The 16392-nt window shown below is 42.2% G+C and overlaps 1 protein-coding gene across 2 annotated transcripts in view; it reads left to right on the top strand.

Moving 5' to 3' along the window:
• Window positions 1–16392, top strand: part of PKD2 (polycystin 2, transient receptor potential cation channel) — a 53954-nt gene that overhangs the window by 19116 nt on the left and 18446 nt on the right. Inside the window, exons 3-7 of one of the 2 annotated variants that reach the window (XM_028117792.2) lie at window positions 2182–2315; window positions 3875–4125; window positions 8315–8539; window positions 11016–11244; window positions 16051–16218. In XM_028117792.2, the coding sequence (XP_027973593.1) occupies window positions 2182–2315; window positions 3875–4125; window positions 8315–8539; window positions 11016–11244; window positions 16051–16218 (1007 nt within the window). The remainder of the gene's footprint in view (window positions 1–2181; window positions 2316–3874; window positions 4126–8314; window positions 8540–11015; window positions 11245–16050; window positions 16219–16392) is intronic. The other variant, XM_088020318.1, reaches the window with a different exon arrangement.

Genomic DNA, 16392 nt, shown 5'->3' with positions numbered 1-16392 from the left:
GTAAGACTGTTGAATCACAGACCTGTACCTCTGAAACAAATAGTCATTATATACTCCTCTTTTTAACTAATCTTAATTTTCTATGCTGCTCAGGTGGGGAAGGGGGCTATATGAGGACGAGATTTTACTAAATAGCACTTAATCCCCAAATCATTTAATACCAGGTTTTAAATGCATTTTGTGATGCCTGAAGATTATTAGAGTCAGCTGAGTATTAATCACCTGCTGGATATTGAGAACCATGACTAAAAGAAGTGAAAAACTTCTGTAGTCAAAAGAAGCGTAAAAGAGGGGCACCTGGGTGGCTCAGTTGTTAAGCGTCTGCCTTCGGGTCAGGTCATGATCCCAGGACTGGTCCTGGGATCGAGCCCCGCATCCGGCTCGCTGCTCCACGGGAAGCCTGCTTCTCCCTCTCCCATTCCCCCTACTTGCGTTCCCTCTTTCACTGTGTCTCTCTCGGTCAAATAAATAAAATCTTAAAAAAAAAGAGAGAGAAGTGTTTCCCCTTGAAGCTTTTTGTCAGTTGTAAGAATTATAGCGTATTGCACATGCAGTCATTAGAGTCCAGTGTAAGACAGCTCTCATTAAGTACTGAAATTTTTAATAGATTTGTTATAGCAAGTCGATTAAGGAGGAAGAACATCATTATTGGGCATTTAAGTTTCAGCCACTGTACTGGGTAATTTTTAGTTACTGTTTTTTTTAAATATTTATTTATTTGTCAGAGACAGAGAGCGTGCACAAGCAGGGGGAGCGGCAGGCAGAGGGAGAAGCAGACTCCCCGCTGAGCAAGGAGCCCAATGTGGGACTCGATCCCAGGACTCCAGGATCATGACCTGAGCCGAAGGCGGATGCTTAACCAACTCAGCCACCCAGGCGCCCCTAGTTACTATTTTTATGTAAGCACCAAAGATTCCTATGGGATAGCTAATTATTCCCATCCTACAGAAAAGGAAACTGAAGCTAAAAAAGTTTAAGCAGCTTGGGGCACCTGGGTGGCTCAGTCACTTAAGCATCTGACTCTTGATTTCAGATCAGGTCTTGATCTCAGGGTTGTGAGTTCAAGCCCCAACTTAAAAAAAAAGAAAAGAAAAAGTTTGAGCAACTTGCACAGGTCACATTGTAAGTAGCAGGCATGGCCAAGATTCAACCTCTCATCTCCTATAACCTACTAAGCCTATAAATTATCTTCCCAGCTCCCTCTAAGACCATTCAGAATGGGCTGATATAATCAGCAAATCTTCCTGGGAGGGTTGTAGCTTGGGTTTAGAGGATTCCCTAGAAGATTTGACAGGTAAATGGGAGGCAGATGGGTGCATTCTGGAAGGAAAGAGATGGAAAACTCAAAACTCAAAATTTAAAGAACATTTAATGAAGGGCCTATTTCCACAAGTGGGGAGGGTTATGGGAACCCGCAAGGGGAGTGAGGCCCTCGGAACAGATGCCACCTCCAGACCTGAGGGGACAAGGGGAGGGAATGGCATGGCATCAACCCAGTGTGGCTGTGGGAAGGGAGATTCTCCCAGCAGCTATGGCCAAGGTTAGAGGGTGCCCTGCCAAGCTGCATCCAGGTGGTGAAGGAATGGAGTAAGGGTGGTGGGAGCAAACCGAACCTCTCTTTCCTCAGGCCCCCAGATTTCCTGTTCAGCCTCCCCTGGGCCAAATGCATGGGAAATCAAAGGGCAAGGGAGCCCATGTGGTACAGTCTGTAGAAGTCGGCCTCATGGTGCAGAGCAGAGAAGAATGGAGAACTGATATGGAAGAGAGAACGGCCTGCCCATGTTATCGTACGGAGAGTGACAGCGCGTGCCCAGCCACAGGACGGGCAGTGCGGCCTGGCCTCTGTAGGGGCCTGTGCCGAGCAGCCTCACTGCTTGGAGGGACTAATCCAGGAGCGGCCTCACTGTGTGGAGGGGCTGATGGCGGGAGGGGGGTTAGGTTAAATAGGCATGTCCCCGATGTCAAGTAAAGGCGCTTGATCTTCACTTGATACTCTGTAGTAAGCCAGTTTGGGTTCACATAAGCCAATGTGAATTTATTTCTTTTATAGGCCCAAGAGCTAGGGAGAGATCTTAGAAGAATGGTAAAGAATGTTTGTGGCTACCTGCCCATCCACTGGGAGTGTGTGAGTGAGTGCATGGGTTCCCCCACGAGGTTCATGTGGCTTTCTCTGTGTTCCAGTGACCTATGGGATGATGAGCTCCAGTGTGTACTACTATACCCGGATAATGTCACAACTCTTCCTAGACACCCCAGTGTCCAAAACAGAGAAAACAAACTTTAAAACTCTTTCTTCAGTGGAAGACTTCTGGAAGGTATTGCAAATGACTTTCAAAGTACCTCTTTACCATTGGAAATTGTTCATTTGGTTTCATAAATTCAAGTCAGCGGTATCTATAGGATCCACTTTGTGCTTGACACTGTATGAGGTGTAGGCTATGGTGAGTTGTTAGAAGTTATGGTTCTATTGAGAACCTTGTATGTGCCTTGCACTGTGCAGAGTGTTTCATACCTTCCCTTTTTTAATCCCATAGTAACCATATGAGGTAAGGGCTAACAAATATTACACCCGGGTGGCAGATGAGACGAAGAATCAGCATGCTTACACACGGTTAGGGAGTAAGAAAAATGGACTTGTTTCTAGCCTGACAAACACTTCCTCACCCTTGTCTATAATTCACTCAGTCATTCATGATTCACTGAATGTCTGTTGAGTATCTCCTAGGATATATATGGCCCATAAGGGGAAGATTTGGTTGTTTTGTCTTGCTTTGTTTTTTTGTCTTTTGTCTCTTTGTTAATGATGGCATGTGCCCTAGAGCAGCGCCTGATACAAGGCAGGCACATTCTTTCAGAGATCTCTAATGTAAAATTCAACCCAGCCCCTTCCCAGATTGTCACAAAAGCCAACATAGTAACTGAGGATAAGCTATGAGTGATACCATAGGAGAAATGTTAAACTGATCTGGGAGGTATGGTGCTCAGAACCTAAGAAAACTGAAAGGGAAACCGGAGAGGAAAGACTTTTTTCTTCCTGCGGAGCTGCTTTCTAAAACTCTTATTAAACCCCGGGGTCAGAGTTGGTGGTTGTAAAGATAGAGGAAGCTGGACCATATGAACCCATTAATATTCATGCCTAAAAATACCTGGCATCCAAAACCATGCTTGTAAAGTAGGAATCTCTCCCCTCCTCAACAGAGCAAATCAGTCCATCTCTACTGATTGTCTAATAAGCTGACACTGAGAAACAGCTTCTTCTTCCCTATAGGCAAACTAGTGAGAGACTGCTCCCATATACACAATTCCGTGGTAATGAATGCCAATCTCTAAAAGCAGGGGCAGTGGCAGGGGTGGGGTCAGTTACAGAGTTCACCATATGCCAAAATAATCCAGACACTTAAAAGATCCACCAGATGGCAGACTGGTAATCAAAACTAGATGTTCCCTCTCCAAACAAGTTTGGAACCATGATTTATGTGGGATGCTGTTTCAAAAAGGGCAAGTAAAATTGATCATGGTTGTGGATTTACGTGAACCACACCCCTGACCTTTAGTCCTAGGCCAAAAATCAGAGTTGCCATTTATTAAGGACCCACTGGGTACCAGGGTAGCAGCCATGCAAAGGATGGATATTATAGGTGCAGGAACCTTGGCTCAAAGTTGGATCCTGCTCAAGGCCTCACAGCGAACAGGTGACGGAGCAAGATCCAACCCAAATCTTTCTGACAGCAATACCCACCCTTGTTACTCTATCATGTTTACAGAGTTGCCAAACTGTTGGTCATGCAAACATTCCAGGAAAGAGCAAAGCAGCTACTAAGCTAAGCTTCGGGCTTTTCAAAAATTTTTTAAAAAATGTTTCCTTTGCTTTCAGTTCACAGAAGGTGCCTTATTGGATGGGCTGTACTGGAAGACACAGCCCAGCAACAGAACTGAAGCTGACAACCGAAGCTTCATCTACTACGAGAACCTCCTGTTAGGGGTGCCACGTATCCGGCAACTCAAAGTCAGAAATGGATCCTGTTCTATCCCCCAGGACTTGAGAGATGAGATTAAAGAATGCTATGATGTCTACTCAGTCAGTAGTGAAGACAGAGCTCCTTTCGGTCCAAGAAATGGAACTGCGTAAGTGTCTGTGCCCCCAGTGGCCATGCGCGCCCTGACTTCTCATTCACTCATTTCATTCATTCATTCATCCTCTAACCCCTTAACCAAGGAAAAGATGCTTTAAATGAATCTTCAGTGCTTAGAGTTAAGACCGTGGCCAAATTGGCCTTTGGTCTCTCAAGTTTTTTCTACTTTTTACCCCCTTCAGCTTCTGCATACATATTTTTCAAAAGGCTAAATTATTGATCACATGGCCCACCAGAAAGTAGTGACCTGGGCCTTTGGAGGTTTTTTTGAAGATGGCTGGATCCTTTTTTTCTAGATCCAGTGACATCATTCTCTAGGTTGTTACTGAGAACTATTCTGGTACAGAAATTCTCATTTTACTAGCATTTACAAATACATTTTGGTTCAAAGCACAGGTATTTAAAGTGTGTAATAAGCTTGTGAGGCAGTTTCATATCTGCTTTAAAGACTGTCCTCTCAAGTGTGGGTTTATGATTTTGAGTATGTTATTGTCCATGTGCATATTTGCAGGGATTTTTGGTGTTCTTTCGTAACTATACTTAAAACATCCTATGTATTAAGGGAGGATAGTCGGGCGCCTGGGTGGCTCCGTCGTTAAGCGTCTGCCTTCAGCTCAGGTCATGATCCCAGGGTCCTGGGATGGAGTCCTGCATCGGGCTCCCTCCCTGGTGGGGAGCCTCCTTCTCCCTCTCCCGCTCCCCCTGCTCGTGCTTTCTCTCTCTGTCAAATAAATAAATAAAATCTTAAAAAAAAAGGGGGGGGAGGATAATCATTACTTTTAGAATTACTATAGTTATTATAAAGAAGTAAGAAGAGTTCTCAAGCTGTCCCAAGGTGGGCCTCTTAGGGTCACTGCCCCTGGGTGAGTCACTATGGTTAGAATTGTCTTCTAGACTTTACTAAGCTAATTGTCAGTTCATCTAGATCCCTGTCTTGAACTGAGACACCCAGACTCCAGATTTGTTAATATATAGTGGGGGCAGACAGCCTTCCCATGATCAGATTCTTTGTCTGTCATCCAGTGCATACCTTACTTAGTACCAGGGTCCATAAGGAACACACTAGGTAAAGATCAGAAGATTTAGCATAAAGGGATTGAATCATCCCAAAAGACATTTTGTCTGGCTTTGATGATGATTTTGCTCTACTCCTTTTTCTAGTTCCTGCACAGCATAAACATGCCCTTAAACTGTAGTACCTGGTTTAATATTTTACTCTATCTCATATCATTAATAAGAGAAGTGGATGCAGCCACTACCAGATGGTATTTAAGAAGTGATTTCATGCATTATCTCATCTGCTTTCACAAAACAACCTGAAATACATGTCATCTCCGTTTACATACCATACATGGTATGTAAAGCTGCTCAGTAAAGATCAACCACAGGCATGGATGAATGGGTGATTTCCACTATGGGATGGACTGCCATGTAACTAAACCACTCCCTGATGCTGCCCTATTCTCAAGTTACTCCCATTTCTCCTTCCCTTGAACTCCACAAGCTTTAGGAAAGATTAGCCTTCGCTTGCCACTTCCATTCCCTTACCATTGATTCACCCCTTAAAGCTTAAGCCCTGTGCTTCTGACGTCTCTCTTGGAAGCCACCAGTGGATTTGTTGAGTTTGCCAACCCAGTGACCAATTCTTGATCTTCATCCCATTCAACCTCTGCAGAACCCAGCTGTGTTGATTGCTCATTCTTTTGACTTCTGAGAGAGACACTAAACTTGGGGTTCCCTTCATTCTGTAATCTTCCTCTTAACTCCCACTTCTCTCTTATTCCTAGGTTCTATATTCAGGTCTCTAGCTTTTCTTTCTTTACATTCTTTCCCTTGGCATTCCAGTGGCTTCCTCTCTCATGTCTGCTTAATAATTTATCATTTCTTCAACAAATATACAGAGTGTTAACATGTGCCAGCATTTTCTCAGTGAAGTCTCCCTCTTCTAGAAACACCCTTGGTGCTGGCTGGGGTAACAAAGCAGCAGGAAACAAAATAGAAACAAATCCACTGTCTTCACAGAGCTTATGTTCTAGTGATAGGAAACAAAAAACAAATCCAGATCCTACCTGTGTCCTACCAGCTCCTTTGCATTATCCAAAAAGAGTCTCCAGTCATTTTTCAGATGTCCCTTCTCCCTCGCTCCAACTTCCGAACCAGAGGCCACGTTCTGCTGACAGTCACTGCAATGTCCTCTGTCCATCCTTCCTGTCTGTCTTCCTGTCTTCCTATCATTGCTCTGGTTCAGGCCTCATCATCACCTCTGGGTTATTGCAGGCACTGCTAACTGAGCTGTGTCAGAGCCCACAGGGCCACTCCCAGGTTCAGTGATGTTCTGGAAGGATTCACAAGATTCGTAACCCAGTCGTGTTCATGGCTAAGCTTCAATGCAACGGAAGGATAAAAGCAGATGCAGCAGAGGGTACAGGCACATGGGGTAGAGTTTGGAGGAAAAAAAAAATGCAGGCTCCCAAAAGTGCTCTCCCAGTGGGAGTCACACAGGCCCCATGACAGGCTACAACCTGTAACAGACCATAACAACATGTATGAAATGTTGTCTGTCAGAGAGGCTCGTTAGAGACTCAGTGCCCAAGGTAGTCAGTCCAGAAGGAAAGCAGGTGTTGGGCATAAGCCACGTGTTTGTACAGACAGCCACTCTTCCCAGTCACACAACATTTTTGTTGGGTTTTTTTTTAAAGATGTTATTTATTTGAGAGTAGGCACATGTGAGCAGGGCTGAGGGGGTGGGGGTGGGGGGAGGTGAGGCAGAGGGAGGGAGAGAAGCAGCCAGACAAGTTTTATATCAGCGTAGGGAGCTATTTAGCAGTCAAGTTCCAGATGGCAGCCAAGGCGCAACCTTGCGACCTTGCAAGCAGGCCTTCCTAAGGAAAGGCGGTCTCGGACCCGCTGTGGCCACTTTTTTCTACATGTGAGGCTCCTGTTCTCACCACTCCAGTCTTTCCTGCAGCCACCGGAGGAACCCTGTTCCATGCCTCTCAGAAACCTTCCCTCAGTGACCCCTTCCTGCTTGCTCTTCGCAATCTGATCACAGTCTACCTTTCAGCCTTCTTTCTTGATCATATGTGAGCTGAACTCAGCGGCTAGCTGGGTGCCTTGTACTTCTCCGGCCCCGCCAGGCCCAGGCTTGAAAATGCCCTTCGCATCCACTGGTGCCTGCCTGAATCCTATTTACCTTTCACAGCCCGGGTCCACTGCGGCTTCTTCCAGAAGCTTTCTCGGATGCACCTTCCCTGTCACTGGACCCCTGGATGAGGATAGCTTTCCTCTGATCTGCCTGAGAAATTTCTCTTACTTCTCCATTGGATATCATCCATCTACCTTGTATTTTAATTGTTTCATGACTCTTCTCTCCCTATTTACTGTAAATTAGAGAAGGAAAGGAACTTGGTTCTTTCCCTTTATATCTTTATATCCTAATTAATGCCAAAGAGGCATCTGGTTCCTAAGAGAACCTCTGTCAGTATTTGTGGATTAAATTCCCAAATGCCCTGAGGTGCCTGGGTGGCTCAGTCAGTTAGTGTCAAACTCTTGATTTCGGCTCAGGTCATGATCTCAAGGTCCTGAGATTGAGCCCCACGTTGGGATCTGCACTAGTCATGGAGCCTGCTTAAGATTTTTTCCCTTTCGCTCTCTCTCCCTCTCCCTCTGCTCCCCCCCACTGTCTGTCTCTCCCCCCTCTCAAGTTAATTAATCAATTAATTAATTCCCAGATGCCCTGTGGAGTCTTGTTTAGTTCAGTTGCCGACAGTGGTACTTGATGAACTTGTACCTCTTAACTGCAGTTTTCTCTTGAGAGCCTTGAGTCATCTAGCCGCTGAGTATAGTTACCCAGGGAAGGCAACCGTATAAACTAAGGGCTAATAGCACAGATTCTAGAGACAGGCAGTCCTGGTGTAGGTTCCTGACAGTAACCTCAAAAGCTTTGAGACTGAGTTGACCTCACTAAGCTTCAGGGCCCTCGTTCCTAAAATGGGGATAATAAGTATATGAGAATTAAATAAGAAAACACGAAGCACCACACCAAGCACATTACCCAGCTTGATAAGACTTAAATTGATTTATTACATACTCTGTCTTACCAGGAACCAACTGCCTTTGTATTTGCCATAAGAGTTCCACTGATTTTATCTGTTTGTTTTCTCATTTTGTTTTTTAATTAGTTGGATCTACACAAGTGAAAAAGACTTGAATGGGAGTAGCCACTGGGGAATGATTGCAACCTATAGTGGAGCTGGCTATTACCTGGATTTGTCAAGAACAAGAGAGGAGACAGCTGCTCAGGTTGCTAGCCTCAAGAAAAATGGCTGGCTGGACCGAGGAACCAGGGCAACTTTTATTGACTTTTCAGTATACAACGCCAACATTAACCTGTTCTGTGTGATCAGGTGTGTACCAAGGGCACTGATCCCTCCCATGTCTGTGTATTTGTAGGTACATCCTAGTCTTGAGAGAGACCAGGAGACCATCGCTGCAGTTGGCTAAAAGAGAGTGCCGAGGATCAGAGCCGATAGCAAGGGAAGGGTGAAAACCAAAGGCTTAATGGGATAAGTATATTTGGTGAAAGGGAGTTAGGATCCTAGAATATTATGAGTTGGGAAGAAACTTAAGTCTGGTCCAAGTTTATCCCAAAGCTGGAACCTTCCCAGAAAAAGCACTGTATTTTGCTAACATCTATTCTTACTCATTATAACAATGATCAGTGCTATATGCTTTGTTACCAAGGCCTCTGGCCATCAAATCTTGACTCATTTCCCTGAGTTTCCCACTCTCAGATGAGGCCCATGCTATTTAAGAACACAAGCACGGCAGTCAGGGGCTATGCCTGGGTTCAGAATACCCAGGCATCTGCTTACACACAAGATTCACCAAAGGCACATAAAGTTCCTTCTGAGATCCTGTGACATTGCCATCATGATCACTTGGTTAGCAGGGAGAAAAATGACAAAAATCCTATGGGCTTGTTTGGGGCGTTTTGTTCATACATTCATTTATTCAGCAAACATTTATTGGACACTTAATATGTACCAGGCACTGTTCTTGGCTCTTGGGACATAAGTGAATAAAATAAAGATCCTTGCTCTTGCAGAGCTTGCACTCAACCAGGAGGAGACAGATGATAGACGATAAACAATAAGTGAAAGAAACAAATTAATTAAATAGTATATTAGAAGGTAATATGTACTATAAAAAAGAAAAAGTAAAACAAGGCAAGGGGGATCCAGAGTTCACCCCCTTTAATCCTCCTGGTGAACATGTCAGCAACACCCAGGCATCACTGGCATGAATTACTTGCATATATACTTACCAGCCAAATAAGAGAGATAAATTCTCATAATATCCTCATTTTGTGATCGTTTTTGAGGCTCAATGCATGTCAGCTTTACATGGCCAGTTAGATTCTTCCAGACCATGTATTTAACAACTTTTGAAGGAAATAATATCACATGAATCAAATGAATTATTACTAGAAATGAATGAAAATCGATTGCAGTTATTATTGAACTTTTCCTAATGATTTCAGCGTGGATAGAGAGGGGATAAATACAGGCACTCAACTCTGATTGACATTGAAGGGAGTATCTATAGAAGGCCTTGAGCATGTCTTTTACTTCCTCCCCATACTTTACGAGTGAATATTGTCAAGGCGATTATTTCATTTCTCTATGCTGCTGTCTACGTTTCTGGAGGGTTGACAGATGCAGGGCCAGAGCAGGACAGAGAGACTTTTAACACATAGAGCACAGAGGCTACTTTCTGCCCTTCCAAGTTCACACTGAAGCTGTGACGAGGCGCCTCATTTCAGTATTGCTCTCCTGGGTTTTTGGTTCTTACCCATACTCTCCAACACATCGAATGGGAAGAAAACAAAAAACAAACAAAAAACAGGAGATTGACAGTGAACAGGAAGGAAGAATTTTCACTCTTCTTTGGCCAATTCTAATTTGCCATAGTTTCTGCCTGGACCTGATTATTGCTCTTGCTTGAGTCCTAGACGCTCAGGCTCTAGGTGTGGCTACCGATCCTGGAAAGGGACAGATAGTTATACCTAATAGTTGACTGAAGGTTTTTTAAAAGTCTTAAAGTTAAGGAGCTAGGTATTCTATTACTAGTTTGATAGGAAAGTTGTACCATTAAACGAATCATTTAATTTTCTCACCGTGACACCTATGAAATGGGAGTTAGGCAAGAAGCATCCTCACTTCACTTACGCTAAAACACTAAACATCAGTGCCATCAGTGTGAATGTAAAAAAATATATGTTACTGTTTTAGACTGTCAGACATATACTGAACACCTATTAACTGTAGGCTCTGGGAAGGGTAGCAAGAATAGCCCCTAGGGCAAATTATTCAGTGCTAGTTAGGTGATACCAAATGAATGAATGAGAAACCCAGTTTGTGTATATATACACATACATATATACACATACACATATATATACGTACACACACATCCTACTTCTCGACAGGCCATACATGTTTGAATGCATGAGTTATATTTCTTATGTTCTTCATTGCCTATTTGAATTACTTGCATTTAATAGAAGTCCTAGAAAGACTTATTTGTTGATTAACTTCTACATTAAACAAAACAAAACTATAGAGCATTTTGAGCAGGATAAATACTGGAAAAGTAAAGGGGAGACTGAGGAGGAGTAATCTCTTTAGGAGGACTTGGGAAGCCTTGTTCCTTTTGCGGGCACAGAATTGTACAAGTATGTAGTTACTAGCTGTGATAAAGAATACTCTGCTTGCCGTTTTAATCCCTTATTAGTGCAGGGACAGAATAGATGGATGTCCTTCCTGGCTGCATCCATGTGTTGTTGTTGTTACTGTTTTAATTGTTCTTATTGCAACGCAGGTTATTGGTTGAATTCCCAGCAACAGGCGGTGTGATTCCATCTTGGCAATTTCAGCCTGTAAAGCTGATCCGATATGTCACAACTTTTGATTTCTTCCTGGCAGCCTGTGAGATTATCTTTTGTTTTTTTATCCTTTACTATGTGGTGGAAGAGATACTGGAAATTCGCATTCACAAGCTACACTATTTCAGGAGTTTCTGGAATTGTCTGGATGTTGTGATCATTGTGGTAGGTTTGAGAACAACACCAAATTCCCTACTCTGTTATAAAAACGTGTTAATTAGAGTCCTTGATCTATCTCCTCAGTATTGTGGATTCTGATATTCCTGAAGGAGAATCTAAACATTCTCCTCTGCTATTTCAACTTCAGTGTTACTAATCGATATCTCATTTTGCATGAGTAACCCTTCTGAATATAGAAGTAGAGAGGTATTTATGATAAGCTATCAATTAGCCACACTACTAACAAGAAAAACTTAGTGGGGCACCTGGCTGGCTCAGTTGGAAGTGCATGTGACTCTTGATCTCGGGGTCATGAGTTTGAGCCCCACGTTGGGTGTAGAGATTACTTAAAAATAAATAAATAATTTTTTTAAAAAAATGAAAGAGATCCATCTGTGCTGATACAGCAAGAGTTCCAAGACATAAAAAAAAAAAAAGAATAACTTAGTAATTCATATTTGGCTTTGGCATGCCATATGAGACATGAGGGAGAAAAGAATGTTTTGTTTATTCTTTTTTTGTTATTGTTAATGGTATTTGTCTTCAACTACTAGCAAAAATTATTTTGTATTTTTCTGCACATGTGTAAAGTTACAGCAAGAAGAAACATCTTGAAAATATTTGGGGTAGCAGTTTAAAATTTCCTGCAAATAGTTCCGTGTACAAAATACTAGTGAGGGGGTATCTGGGTGGCTCAGTTGGTTAATCGTCTGCCTTTGGCTTAGGTTGTGATCCCAGGACTTCTGGGATGGAGCCCCGCATTGGGTTCCCTGCTCAGTGGGGAGCCTGCTTCTCCCTCTACCCCTGCTTGTGATCTCTCTCTCTCTCTCTCTCTCAGATAAATAAATAAAATCTTAAAAAAAAAAAAAGACAAAATACCAGTGAGGGACCATCAAGGTTTTCTGTATCAGGTGCAAGAAATCAGAAGGCAGTGAGGATAGAGTCAAGACTATGACACCTTGTAGACCCCCTGCCTGCCCTTGACTCTGTTATAATTTTTACACTTGTTCAAATGGTTTCCCTTCCACCTCATCCTCATCACTTCCTTTCAGGGGCCTCCCTGGAGAAACGCATTTTGGCCAATTTTTCCCCCTTCAGCAAGAATGCATGATCTTTTGCTGAGTCCTGTTACACATCAAAGCATGTAAGAGCAGCTTAATTGTTACGTGCCTAAAAGCCCATCCTTTCCACTGCCCATTGCCTGCTGACAGAGCCCCTGCTGAAATCTCAGTAGGTGGTGCATTACCGTATCAGCATTCTCTCTTCCGTTACCCTACTTCTTGGCCATTATTCTTCCCCTGCCCATAACAACCAAAAGTTCATTTGGGCTTCGTGAAGCATTTACATCAAGTCATTATCAGATCATCACTACAATTAGTTGGCAAAATATAGAAAATATTAAGATGTTTTAAATACAGAAAAATGTTATTCATATGTGACTAAAAGAATGCTTAAGACATTGAAAAGAACTATATAGATCTATACTGCATGACAATAATATTAACTGGATCAATAATATAATTGCTAAAGCTTTAGAAATCATGTGTGTCAGACACAGTTCCGAGTGCCTCTCATATCCAGACGTACGTTCAGTTCTCACGGTAACCTTAGCTAACCTTAGCCACTCTGCCATTGCCTCTCAGGCTACATGCATATGTAATTCAGAAAGAGCTTTTACCTCAAATAAAAATCCCTATAGAATTCGGGGTGGAACCCTTTCGACCCTGATGCATTTAGAAGTGCATCCCTTCTTTCACGATGACTGTGTAACATCACACAATGCCTGTAGGCAAACTGTGGATCCCCAAATTCTCAGTATATTAATAACAGTAACAAAGGAATTTCACCATTTAGGAGGCAGGAAAGGGAAGGATACTGGAAGTAATTTTTCAAAATATTTCTGAACTGCATGACGGAAGAGTGTGGGTCCATATACATTGAAAATTATTCTAGAAAACAATTATTGTTTGGAACTCTAAGGTTGCAAACCCTGCCTTTTTAGTTTATATGGATATATTTATAGTTAAGTCATTGAGAATAGCGGTAAAAAGGTGAGTGTGAGTGTGATATTATGCCCATTAATGGCAGGTTTGTTTGGATTTTAACCAAATACCTTCATTATCAGCAAAAGAATAGTCAGTGGCAATCAACCTCTTGGATTATGTACACCTATCAGTGAAAACTTTAACAACACACCCTAATATAGTCCATTTATTTATAAACTCTGTGTGAGTGTGTGGGGGGGGCATAATAGGTACATTTGTTAAAACATACACAACAGAGAATTTGAAAGATTGGGTTAAAAAATACAAATAGAATTCTAATACTTTCTTTTCACTTGGATAGAAATTTTCATATTTTATTTCCACACCCCAGGGAATGGCCTTGTACCCAGTTCGGAGAAAATAGCTGTTGATATCATGGAAATTGAGGATGGTTTCTTTGGCTCAGCAGCCACAACATTTTGCAAGTATTTCTTTGAAAACTTGCTTCATTGTGCTATTGTTCTTATTTTTTTTTAACTCTAAGTACTGCCAAGACAACAATTCAGACAGTGTGCTTTTGTAAAGAATAAGGAAGGGCTACTGGAATCATTCTTCTCCTTTGAAACTTTCTCTGACCCAGCAGAAATGAGGGCACACCTTCTGCTCACCCTCCAAAATAAGCCCTATGCTCCATGGGACCTTCAGTGCCATGAAAAAAAGCAAAGGCATTTTTATCGGACTAAGGCACACCTGAAACTTGAAAAGTAATTCTACCCTAAATATAAATACAACATCTTGGAATCACTTTGAAATTATTTTCCCTGTTTTCCTTTTGTTTCTTTAATGAAGACTCTGAAATCTATGGGCTTGCTTTAGTCAACCTATTTGACCTAAACAGTCTTTCTAGCAGAATTACTGATAAAAAGAAGACTGTTAAGGAGTCTAAATTCAGGACGCCTTGTGGCTCAGTTGGTTGAGCGTCTGCCTTCAGCTCAGGTTATGATCCCAGAGTCCAGGGATCGAGCCCCGTATCAGGCTCCCTGCTCGATGGGGAACCTGCTTCTCCCTCTCCCTCTGCTCCTCCCCCCACTCATGCTCTTGCTCTCTGGCTCTCACTCTCTCACTCGCTCAAATAAATAAAATCTTAAAAGAAAAAGAAGTCTGAATTCAAATAATTTTGTTGATTGGTAGGTTTCAAGGGTGAAAATGATTAATTTATTTATTCAAGAAATATTTTCTGAGCACCTGCTATGTGCCTGGCATTGTTCTAAGCACTGGGGATATAGGACTGAACAAAACAACCCAAACCCCTGCCTTTATGAAGCTTACATTAAGGAAGGAAAGTTCTTTTGTAGATGGGGATGAGAATCCCAAAGAAAACTCAGGAGAACATAACTCAAGTGCTTACAAAATCTCTTTCCCTCATCTCTTTTCTCTCACTCAAGAAAAATTCTCTAGGAAATTCAGTGTATTGATATGATATTGACATTGTATAAACGACCACACCCTGGGTACAAAGCAATTGTCCTTAGTGAGAGTTGGGTAAAGAGTTACTGTTCAGTCAGTCAACCTTTCCCTCTCAACTAAGTCAACATAGAGACATATTTTTCAGTGTATTCCAGAGAACTCAAAGAAAATATTCCCACCACCAGCACAAAAATACAAGATTTGTTCTGGAAATCCTTCACAGACAAAGAAAAGGTGGTGACGTTGGCTTTTTCAGCTGTGGTTGGTAGCCAGGCAGGTCTTTGCTATGATAATCACCTGGAGCCGTGATCAGGACAGCCATCTTAAGAAGGGCTAATGAAGTGGTCTTTGACTATCATGCATGGGAAGAGAAAGGGAATGGACAGCAAAGGTCTCAGCACCTGTGACAACCCACCTGCTGTGGCTTCAGACCCCACAGGAGGCCCAGGTTGTAATGGTTAACCTCTGGCACTTTCCACACCTACGCCTTAATCCAGTGATGATGGATGCAAGTAGGGCCCAATGTTCTCCTCAGATCTGGTTTTAGAGCCCAGAACTGAAGCTGATGTGAAAAGTTGCATGGTCATGAGTTAAGGGACAGAAACGAGCAGGAGGGAAGCCCTTGGCTCACATATATTCCCACTGCAAGTCTTCTTGAGCCCTCTCTGACCCTCATCCATACCATCTTTTAAGACCAAGCATCTTCTTTCCTCTTAAGAGCACTCTTTTTAGATATGTCTTGTTCATCCTTCACCTTATGTTGTATGATGCCAACTCCTTACTAGGTTTTTGTGTTACTAGTTATTTTTGTGTGTATATCTGGTCTTGAACCAGAGTATAAGTTTCTTGAGAACAGAATTTGTGCATTTTACTTCTACTTGTTCCTCTTAGCCCCTGGCACAGTACTGTATACATAGACATCCGCTCGTATTTGTTGAATAGTAGAAAGAATGTATGGCTGGCAATTGAAAAAAAAACAAAAACAAAGCAAGATGAGGCTGAGAAAGTGTGGAAAGTGATTTAAATGAGGGTGGCAGGAAAAGAAGGCATTCCTGTTTGAGTTTGACTTTGTAATATAGCAACATATCTGTGTGTGTGTGTGTGTGTGTGTACGCATGCATGCGTGCACACCCGTACACATGTACTCACTGGATTTCTCTTCCTAGCTAAGGGAATGCAAGTGGTTTATTGTTATACCTGTTTTATGGATGTGCTCAACACTTGTCATTTGTATGAGTGATTTAGATAAGTAGATTGGTGAGCCCTAGGAGTAATACATGAGTAAGGAAAAATAGTCGTTTTAAGGTAAGTTACATGTTTCTAAAACACTGTAATAATATATAAATCTTTTGTTTTCCAGCTGTCAGTGGTAGCTATAGGAATTAACATATATAGAACATCCAATGTGGAGGTGCTACTACAGTTTCGAGAAGATCAAAATACTTTCCCCAACTTTGAGCATCTGGCATACTGGCAAATACAGTTCAACAATATAGCTGCTGTCATCGTATTTTTTGTCTGGATTAAGGTAATTTACAAATTTCATGGTCTGGATTTTTAATATTTTTCTCTTCTTTTTACTAACATGAGTCACACAAAATGCTGGAGGACTTGAGTTTGATTTTTGTGGCCAAATTCAAATAGCCAGCCATAGCCGCTTCATATTTTGTAAGTAAACTAGCAGGACCCATGTGATCCTTCC

The sequence above is a fragment of the Eumetopias jubatus genome, unplaced genomic scaffold (genome assembly GCF_037043125.1).
Source record: "Eumetopias jubatus isolate StellerSeaLion01/CBP00866 unplaced genomic scaffold, mEumJub1_p1.0 scaffold_2, whole genome shotgun sequence".
In the NCBI taxonomy this organism is placed as follows: Eukaryota; Metazoa; Chordata; class Mammalia; order Carnivora; family Otariidae; genus Eumetopias; species Eumetopias jubatus.
The sequence above is the reverse complement of the archived record's forward strand: the minus strand, read 5'-3'. Positions and strand labels throughout refer to the sequence as shown.